This window comes from Macrobrachium rosenbergii, chromosome 14, assembly GCF_040412425.1.
Source record: "Macrobrachium rosenbergii isolate ZJJX-2024 chromosome 14, ASM4041242v1, whole genome shotgun sequence".
In the NCBI taxonomy this organism is placed as follows: domain Eukaryota; kingdom Metazoa; phylum Arthropoda; class Malacostraca; order Decapoda; family Palaemonidae; genus Macrobrachium; species Macrobrachium rosenbergii.
In genome coordinates this window covers 54,408,474-54,419,889 of record NC_089754.1, presented here as the reverse complement: position 1 = coordinate 54,419,889, position 11,416 = coordinate 54,408,474, and the positions used below count along the sequence as shown (strand labels likewise).

The 11,416-nt window shown below is 34.8% G+C and overlaps 1 protein-coding gene across 7 annotated transcripts in view; it reads right to left on the bottom strand.

Annotated features, from left to right (window-relative positions):
* LOC136846157 (uncharacterized) overlaps positions 1–11,416 on the bottom strand; it is a 72,681-nt gene that overhangs the window by 52,843 nt on the left and 8,422 nt on the right. For 5 of the 7 annotated variants that reach the window (XM_067116926.1, XM_067116932.1, XM_067116929.1 and 2 more), the window contains exon 3: positions 6,821–6,865. The exons of the other annotated variants lie outside the window; for them this stretch is intronic. In XM_067116926.1, the coding sequence (XP_066973027.1) occupies positions 6,821–6,865 (45 nt within the window). The remainder of the gene's footprint in view (positions 1–6,820; positions 6,866–11,416) is intronic. 7 annotated transcript variants of the gene reach the window in all.

Here is an 11,416-nt window from a genome sequence, read left to right as displayed (position 1 = left end):
AGCATACCACACACCTCAACTTTACAGATAAGTCTCCAGTGTATATTTTAAGTAATTTTTGGGGGAAAAGGGAGTTTTACATGCCATCAAATATGGTAACTTGCTCACTGTTCATATGTTCGTCTAATAGTAAACAGTAAATAGTTCATGTGGAATCCCATAAATTTTCAGACTGATATTTGCAACTGATTTTGTTGTGACGATAAACCATGGGTAGTCAGGAGCAAACAACTGCACACTTTGACATTTCACTTCTCTCATCCCATACGAAAGATGAACAGAACCTTCTTCGTCCTTTCACAACAACTTGGCAATACATGCACAGAACCAAGGGCTCCAACAGGAGAGGTAAATTCAGGATGCTCCATTCTACAGAGCATTCCTATAAACAGATATAACAAGAAATATTTTGCACTGACTCAAAAGAGTTATCTTGAGGGTACAGTAATAATTTTAAGAGCAAAGCAGAGCAAATGAAAGTGCTTGTCCAAGAGATCACTGACCTTTCTACTTCTGTATATTCTTATGCATTATCTTCCAGTTCAGTTTTAATGGCAGCTACATGGATGAGATAATTAATGTTCACCTGGCCCTGTAGCTGTGGGAAAGGTGGCCCCTTCGGCTGAGATTCAGACTTCTGTAGACTTATTATCATCACCACAGTCCTTTCATTTAACCATTTTGTCACCCTCCAAGATGAAGACTTTTTGGGGATATCTGCCACTACATCTTCCATGATGGGTGACTATCATTCTTTACTATTTTAATCACTCATAGGGTACTCTGTGGCTCTGTGGCAGTAAGGAGTCCACCTACCAAAGTGGTAGGTGGACTTAGTAATTCAGGAGTATACAATTAGAAACCTCTTGTAGGCGACTTTCATTATTAAGGTTTATGTTCTTAAAGCTATCAGTTCGGCTGCTTATATCAGTCCAAGGAGCTCTCACAAGGCCACTACAATTCTCAAACAGCCACTTTGTCATCTAATTCCTTCCCACCTAAAGTGAGATTGGAGCAATAGCTGGTAAAGGGTTTACAGTAGTGTTAAATAAATTAATTTCTTTATACAAACTCAATGCACACAAAAATGAGTTGCCACTTTTTAACCCCGCTAACTTCCTGCAGCTAACTGGCCAGATAATATGAAGAGTGAACCAGTTAAGTGCAATGATGATGGGATCTAACACATATATACAGACTTACCGAATGACTTGCGTTTTCTTTCTGTATAAGGACTGAGATATCTAGTTTGTTTTTTACCAACAAATGGCCTACTTATAAATTATGGGTTTGTATGAAAACAATCTTTTCCTTCTTTGAAAAATTACTTGTATGATAAGTCTTTCCTTGTGTCTCACTGTACACTAATGCAAAAATGACAAAGTACTGTAGATAAAAAAATTATTAGTGTCTAGGTTTGTTACAAAATAGCTTCTTGAAAATAGACATAGAGGGGCTTTCGTAATGATTGTCAAAATAGATATGCCGTTTTACATTCAACCACCAAAAAACCCTTCATTATCAGTCAATACATTATTTAACACAACTTATTTATAAAAGAATAGACTAAAAAGAAATAATGGAATTTGAATAAAAAATTGTCATCATAAAAGACAGGCACATTAACTGGTAACACAACCACTGGTATCGTTAGCTTCCAGGGAGTGAATTCATTCTAATTAAGATCAAAGATTTCTTAGTTACAGTTATTTTAGTTAACGAAAACATAATACACTATGTAAAATAGTTATCACTTCTCTTAAAAATATGGAATTAAGTTAAATACTCCCCTTTTAACCAGCAAACTATGGCTCTCGTAAATTAATGTATATCAACTGTGTCTCTAGTGTACATTCCATACTTATGAACACAGTTACACAATGGAAATCACAAGAAGTGTACAAATATCAACTCTGAGCCAAGAAACAGATTTGCAGGCCTAAGGCATTGCAAGATTTAGAGACCCATTTGACAGCATATTTTCTAATAGCAGACAATTCTGTGATGTTTACCAAGAATTAAGCTGAGAACAAAAAAATGGCTAAGAAAACGGATCTGATCAGCTTCTCTTGCACAGTGCATAAAAAGATCTTTGTTTACAAGAAGCCCAGCTAACTAATTGGATTACATAACAAATAAACTGATAAAGGACCTTGGTAACAATTTAATTATGTCCTGTAGAAAATAGGAAAAGAACCTACAGCAAAAGGGAATACTGTAAAAGGATTTGTTTTATTTTTCCCTGATCACCAATGCCTCATTCATTAGGCCCTATGTCTCATGTGCCTACTGTTAGTTGGCACTGCCAACTAACAGTAATCTTACATTGGTAATTTAACTAATAAGTGTCACAAGATATCATCATTTACAGCTTAACTGCTAAAATTAAATAAAGATGTCAGGAAAATTTCATAAAGACCCCTCAAGATTTGCTTACATCAGTTACCAAAGTAAGTTATAAATTGATATATAAGCAATGAAGCGAAAATATTTTGCCTTCCTATTTAGAACAGGAATTTACATCTTGAGATTATATTTGATAAAAGTCTAAATAATCATTAGTTAACAATAATTTTAAAGCTTCGATTTAAGCACCAGCATAAAGTATTTTACATAATGAAAATCCAATCCTAGTGTAAAGGAGTACTAAAAGCTTCAGTTAAATATTTATTTCTTATGAATACTTTAGACTAAATAAATGCTGTATACAGTACAGTTTAAATATACAGATAAAGTACTGTAATACTGTATTTACAAAGCTCACATGCCAGCATATTAGACATGACGACACCGAAACAACAATGCTTAACAACGTAACATGCTTTACTTATAAAAGAATAACTTAACACATATAATTAAAGAAGACATACAAACTGCAAGCTACAAGACACCAAATTTTTGTCACAAATGTTAATTTGCTACTTTAGGAAGAAAGGAAACGGTCCAAATCCTATTCTGGAAAAGGCTCATTACAAAAAGTTACCCCAACTGTGTATTAGGCTGAAAAGAAGACGAAGAATAAAAGACACTGTCCAATGGTGGTCTACTGGCAAGAGAGAGAATGGAATCCAGAAGCTGAAGGCCACCTAGTACCTGGGTAGAGCAGTTACGTTAACCTTTTAACCCATTACGACTTAGGGTGCCCTGTTTTGCTGGTGGAGAAGGTACATAACTACAGTAGTGAACAAAATTGGAAAAAGGGATGGCTAGCCTCCTCTTACATGAAAAGATAGATTTCTGACAAAAATAAGTTCTGAGGCTTAATATACAAATTTAGACCTCAATTCTATTTAGCAAGTTTATGGTAGGGAATAGTACTGTACAGTAAACCCCACATATTCGCGGGGGATGCGTACTGCACCCCCCAAGAATAGCTAAAATCCATGAATACTTAAAAACCCTCTAAAAACACTTAGAACTGCCTATTTTGATAGTTTAAACATAAGAAAAACCCTCTAAAAATGCTTATACCTGACTATTTTAATAGTTTTATCACAAAAAAAAGCATTTAGTCATGAAAATGATATGAAAATACAGTAATTAGTGAATATTTCTCAGTGACAAATACCGCGAATGGGCGAATTTTCCGCAAATAATGGGTAGATACGTTCCACAGAGAAATCCGCAAATACATGAGTCCGCGAATCGTGAGAATGCGAATAGGTTTACTGTACAGTACCGTGATTTCTGCCTAAAATACAGCAGCGTCAGTGATAATTCTCCGAAGACCATTTCATCATATGGCAAGATAAAAACCATGGGTCTGAAGCACGCCACAACCATTATGCCTCACCAATAGCATGGAATAGGAAGTAACTGTTAAGCAGATCATTATCTGCAGATACAGATAGTCTATAGCCTGTCTTAAACATATTATTGTAGTGTCTAAAGAAAAACAATACAAAATACGCGTGGGCAACTTGTACAAGAACCAGGCTTATCCTTCTCTTATTTCATTTACTGGTACAGTATATCAATTTTTTTTCAATAAACTCTGGACAATAGAGTAAAAATAACCTATGCAGGAAAAAGTTGGCAATGACAATGAAAATGGAGGAGATTTTCAATAGATATATATACAAAATGCAGTGGGAAGATCATACTACAAATAAGGAAGTTCTGCAAAACTGAGATTTCAAATTATGAGATGGTGTGGACAAGTCATAGAAAGGGAAGAGGAGCAGTTAGTCAGGAAATTACAGTAATGTACAAGATATAGAAGCAGCAAGGCCAAGAAAATCATGGAAAAAGGCCTAAGCCCTACAAGAATTCAGGCATGAGGTGCCACAGAATGAGCCCACTTTACACTAGCCTCACTTTGTATCTATCCTCACGAAAGGAAAATCTGTCACGATAACGTTCATGATGATGACAATCTGTAATAAAATACTGTACTGCAAATCAATTTACTGCAAATGATTCTATTACTGTGAGAAATTGCAATAATGACCTTGTCCAATAATAAACATTGTGAAGAAAAATTAAAAGAAATATGCACTATATCTAACACGCAGCAACTCAGCTGAGAACGGCATTTGAACCCATGCAAGATGAAAGGGTCCTCTTGGTGGCAAGTAAATCTTACCTGAAAGACTAAAGAATTCTTTCATCTATTGTTGAGTTTTATCACTCTGCTAATTTCACCTTTGGGAAACATTAAGCATGCATAAAATACAATGACAGTTTTACTAACATTTTATGAATTATACCTGGCAGAAAAACAAAAACAAGATTTATAAGATTTGCTACATTCAACAATAAAAATTTAGGAAAAAAGGGGCCCAAACCGATTTAAACTAATGCAGATATCAACAACACATATCTACACATTCAGTATGTCTGATTTGCATGATCCATTAATAAAACGACAAAATTTATTCTGGTGTGCTGTAATGCTTTTAAGAAATCCACATTAAAAGATGATACCACTGTACAACACAATGCCAGGTTGAGAGAATGCTACTAAAACACAATTCTATCTTAATGATGAAGATGACACAAAGATCTAAATCTCTAGATCATCCCTGAGTACCCAGAACCAAATACTGTAATACATTACTAATGCTTCACATACAATTATTTACTCTTGCATATTTCTCCTGGAAAAAAGACAGTAAGGAAAGTTCTGAAGACATGCTTGTTATCACAAACAAAAATTACATATAAAGAATATACTGTATTTTCATGGCATATACAACCCACTTTTTTCCAAAAAGTGGCTCAGAATATACAGCAGGGTCAATATACAAAACTGGGTTATCTGGTAGGCTAATGTTTTCCCGGGCACTGTTTACTACCAATGCTTGTACCGAGCCAAACTCCATCAATACTTTTATTGGTATACTATAGGTAAATCTTTCATAACTGGTACCCTTGGAAAAAAACCTATCTTTCAGTTTTATTTTTAAATACGTTCTAACATTTTAAATGGAACACTAACCTGTGCTCAGCTAGTGGTATGAAAGGTACTTAAATCCATACAGCAGAGACGTATGTACACACACACACACACACACGCTGGGCATTAGATTGTACAGATACAAACACACTGGAACTAGGCAAAGAGAGACAATTACTGTATGTCCCCTCCCCTCCCCTTTCAATAATCTTTTTTTTTTCTCAAATGAATTTGGTATTTTTCTCTTTAAACAATTTTTTATAGAGAATAACCCAGAGAGAGAGAGAGAGAGAGAGAGAGAGAGAGAGAGAGAGAGAGAGAGAGAGAGAGAGAGAGAGAGAGAGAGAGAGAGAGAGAGAGAGTGCATCATTTACTTAACGTGATGCACACATGTGCATATACACACGCAGGCTAACCTACAGGCTAAGTTCACACACTGACTTTACGTAACATACAACACAAACATGTATGTAACTTAACTCTAATTTAATGAAAATCTTATTCTGAAACACAAACTTTCAAGAAATTTCTAACATTTAACCCACAATTTTATAACTCACTGGAGAGATGGTGGGGAGCATTATAAAAATGTCTGCTATACCTAAGCTACTTCTGTTTTCTCTTGTAAATTAAGCGGAATTATTAAAAAAATTTCCTACTGTCTTAGTTGTATGCTTTTCCAATTTTTTTTTTGCAATACTGTAGCTATATATTCTGATAACATCACATGATCACATGTAAATGTACAAAATGTTTTCTTAATAATACTACTACCTTTTGTAGGGTCTTATATGCCATCAAAAACAGTACATCTTGCACAATATACGGAACACCAGTACTATAAAACAAAACCTATCCAGCAGTCATGAAATGCTTCTAAATTTCAAGAACTGCATTTGGTGAGACAACTTTTCAAGACTTTTCTTTACATAAGCTGTGCAAATCTCTCAAAAGGAATAAGGAAATACTCGTTTACTTTCTTATAGCTTCTTATAACAAAAAGATTAAACATTATGTACTCGTGTGGCATCATTAATCTCCATCTTTGAAAATATGTAAAAATGAACACTGCAAATCTGTAAAACACAGAAATACCATACATAAGTGAACACTGAATACTGCAAAAAGTTGCAATGACAGGGCAGTATTAGCATGAACAACTAAAAAAAAAAAAAAAAAAAGTTATTTCAGTTGTTGATAAGTGGCATACAGTAGCACACAGAATTGAGACACAATCTAAAGATTATTGTACTCTCCGTATCTTAGAAAAATGTACAGCACTGGACCAAATCAGTTAACATGATGGTTTGAAGAACAACGAGCTGCATCGGGGGGGCAAAATAAAAGCCATAATACATAATATGAAACATAAACGTCCACAAAAGCTATCAAGTCTTGCAAAGCTGTAATGCAAACATTTACCATTTCTCTGGGCCTTTAATAGAAGCCCTCGCATAAGAGAAAGTCCTGATGAAAAGAAAAAATACAGAAACAGGGAGTAAGTCAAATGGATTTCTGAAACTATTCATAACAACCTCTATCAATACTTTAAGTGAATTTTGAAGTGAAGAGAAAATCATCATTCTGAAACCCACATTTTATTATTACGTATAAAGTCAAAGACAACTATTAAATGGGACTCCTCACTTCAATTATCAACAGCCTTTGATTCCCAGAAAGCCATTAAATTAAGGCTCACACATGAATAAACTTTCCATGAGAAAGCACAATACACATATATATATATACAAAAATGTAGACATCCAATTCATAATCTGAATACATAATCACATGTAATAGCTCATCTGTCTACGAGCCATGATTTAACATACACTTCATTCTACACATTACCCGTCCTGGGCAGACTGCACAAGTACACCACTGCGCACTGGTAACACTGTATCATCAATAACAGTACCAGCTGCAACCTTCAACTAAACACTTTTTTTTTTTTAAGCATCATTTTCTTTTCCAAGTCCCTTCACATAACCATGAAGTCACGGAAGGACTTGTCTTAGACACGGCTCATACCAGAGGTGGCTGAACAGATGACCTTGAACCATTCCTCATCTTTTTTTCCTAATTTTACTTATTTATTAGACATTCCTCTTCTGAGAATCCAAAAATGCTCCTTTTAAGACAAACGACAGTGGCTAGTAAAGATCAAATTGAATAAGATGCAAGCCCTAGCATAAATCCTGATCTTCTGTAAGAACCAATTTACCGCTAAAGGAGGATACAATGCCAGGAATTAACTGGATAAATAAAAAATCTACCTATTCTCAGTCTCGATGATCACATTCAGCCCTTCACAGTACATAATTCAAAGTTAAAGTTTGTTACAACATGAGGATGTAAGACTTTTCAATGGGTCTCGCAGCACTGAATTAACCACTTAGTATCATTCTAAAGCAGAAGTCTTGAGAAAAAAAAGAGTCAACCAACTGTCAAGTGTCTGCTCACATGAATGTCTTCTGAGTTGGTTTTAATCTTCATGAGAGCTTTTAACCTAATGAACATACTCTACTTGAGTTTGCTGGCATTAATCATATCTTGATTGAGAATTGTCATCTTTGGGCTTGTCTACCTTGATTTTAGGGCCTTGTCCTACAGTACTTCTGTTACATTCCTCTTTCACTGCTTTTACAATGGTACAGCTGTCAGGTGAAACCAACTCTCCCTAAAATGTACCATCGCGGTACATCCTGCTCACGAGAAATGAAAAGTGAGAGTCAGTTCACGTAAAACAAGAATCTCTTGCATTCAGGAGGCCAAAGAGAATGAATAATCATAAGAATGTTTTACTCTCATATTTGTCTTGCACTTTCCCACCCAAGAAATGGACATGAAAGTACAACCCCTCCCTTGAAATGAAAACACCAAGAATGCATCTCTCTTTCACTGGAAGTCATAAATTTTCACCACAGCTTCTATTTTTGCTAGATTCTTAACTTCAAAGTACTATGCCAAATGCTGTTTTTCTTCTTATAAGGCACATTCTCGCCAACAGTACGACATTAGTGATATACTATATACTGTACGTACAAACAAAATATCTATACGGCAACACTCAAGTAAAAGATACTGTCCTTATACCAGAGTGGGAAGTAGTTTCCTGGTACATCAACGGTAACAAAATAAACGTATAAACTACAAAAGGAAATAGAATAAACAGTAGACACACACACTATACAGTATTCTTAAATGTAACAACCAACACAAGACAAATACAAAAACATGGTACATCAGACAGATACTGTAACTAGAGAAAACTTCCTTCGGTGTCCAAGGAGTCTCACACAGATCATCAGATAATAACCACTCCCTATATTAATAAATGAGAATTCATTAATCAATTCTTCGAGTTAATGGATGTTATGGTATAGGCAAAATAAGATATCTATTTGTTGTACAGAAAAAAAAATTATAAGCAACGATCTAAAATCTATCTGTAACGAAATCCAGTGTCACATAGAACTGTTGACTTTACCTGCACAGATGTATACAAAAATAAAAAACAAAACAGAATTCAGTACAAATCTTGAAGATTTACGGTCTAAAAGACAACGCGTTTCATTTAATAAGTCTAGTATGCTGTAGCAACCATGGCTAGTTATTAAGGTAAATAATTGCCCATACTGTAGTTATAAATACCCTTAATAGTTGATGAGTACACCGACTTTTCAACTAAAAAGTCTGAATTGCAGGAAGTTACATCAAAATAATTAAAATTCATTAATAGGTGCCTTACTCATATTCCATAATTTCAATTAATGTGCACCCACAACAGCAGCAAAGGTGGCCATCAGAGGTGCCACTTACAATACAGTACTCCTGAACTGTAAATCTGAAAACGATCAGCTCTTAGTATGTAGTCAAGTGTGAACTGCAGTGCTGTGGTGTTTTGTTTCGTCTTTATTAAGACTCACAAAGGTGATTTCGTGCTTTTGCATCGTGTAAAACATAGAGCAATGTGCTGGTGAGTGAGATGGTGCTCCTTAGCATGAAAGGAAGTTCATCTTCACAGGCTAAGATGAAATGAATACTATTATTATAAGCATTCTCAAAACAAATGGAATCAAATCTAACTTCCTTACACAACACCGCATGTTTCTTTAAAGTGAGCAGTTAATAATACTGTTCATTACTTTTTAGCAACAGTTTTATATTAACATGTTCTAATACATCTTTTGGACAACTTGAATTCTTAATCTAAAATATTTTCCTGTCCAACTTCTCTATCTCTCTTCACAGTCTTATATCTCACTCCCACTTAATTATTTTTGTACAACCAAGATCTGGGCACAATGAATATTCTTTATAACTTAGTTTATGTCTTAGTATCGGAAGGATTTCCACCACTGGTGTGGAGGTTGTTTTATGATTCTTAGTAAGAACCCATCTTCCACTTTTTTCTGGCACTTATTTAATTCTCGTGATTTTTACTTTTGTTTAGCAACATTAAATTTTTTTTTTTTTGCGATGCGGAGTTGTTATGGTCACAACCTTTCCTGTTAACAATGCAGATACTCTTGTTTTCCATTTTATTTACTGTTTAAGTTTATAATCAGTCTTTCAGTGATATTTTGTACGTTGTTTCTGTCTTAATCTCACTTTCATTGGTGTGGCATCCATTTCTTATGTGTTCTACTTTGTACAGTACTTTTCAGGAGTGTGCTAGTACTGTGTTCATTGTTTTTATTTAAGTGTTTCCTTTACTTTTGTAGTTTCAAGTTCTCTGTAAGACAATGCCTGTTTTCTCCATTACATGCACATTGGTCAGTATATACTGTACTTTATTTATCATGCATTTCTTACATTTTCAGCCTTGTACATAAATATGCTCAGTGCTTTTCCTGTTTAATTATTGTGAATATTTATATCTGTTTTGTACAGGTATGACTGTTTCACTAGAACTTGTTTGAAGTACAGTACTATATTGTATGCTGTTTTTGCTTACCTTAACTTTCAGCACAGGTGACTTGATTTGCCAAATAAGCAACGTGGTAGTTTTAAGGCCTCTCTGATAAGGACCTACATCACCTGTCCAGTGTTTGTTGAGGCAGTATGTTCACATGAACTGACATGTGATATTTGCAAAAAGTAGTCATCTTGTAATAGTCTATATTTTACCAAGTGACACAATTGAGTGGCAGGACTGAGTAACCAATGAGAGAATAAGAGGAACCACCTCATAGAATTCTCTCTCTCTCTCTCTCTCTCTCTCTCTCTCTCTCTCTCTCTCTCTCTCTCTCTCTCTCTCTCTCTCTCTCATGCACATATTTAATTTTCCTTTTATTTCCTTGTAGGAAAAACCATATACTAATAGTACTGACGCCCATCCTCTTTACAAAGGCAACTATTTAATAATTACTAACGTGTTTCTGTAACTATATCGTTTCTTTACTTTTAATTGCAGATGGCTGTTGGTAATTTGGAAATGATGTTTGATTCTTTTTAAAAATGCCAACAGTGTATATTCCTTCGTTTATTCAGCTCTTTTGCTTCCCTTTTCTACTGACGAAAAGCATACTGTATATATGATCTACTTCATTCATCCTTCCTAACTAGGGTTTTTCATAAGGAATTGGTGTTTTCTCTTATGATGTAGTACGATGATTTTACCGTTTGTTTGCACAGGAGTCTGCAACTGTTGGGGGAATATTAAAACTTCAACTTCAGATGTAGATGTAACTCACTTCCATGTCTGAACACACAGATACAGTGGACCCCCGCCAATTCGCGGTACACGATTTGCGGACTCACTGATTCGTGGATTTTTCTGTGGAATTTATCCCCAAGTTACTTACAGAAAATTCACCTATTCACAGTATTTTTCACAGAGAAATATACACAAACTACTGTATTTTCATATCCTTTTCATATCTACACTCAATTAACTGACACATGAACTTTGAAAGATATTAATCAAAATAAAATTTTGGTCAGAAATACAATGATGTCACCACGACGAGCCTTTTATAAAACACTCACAACAGTATCCGAAGCAAATTATGC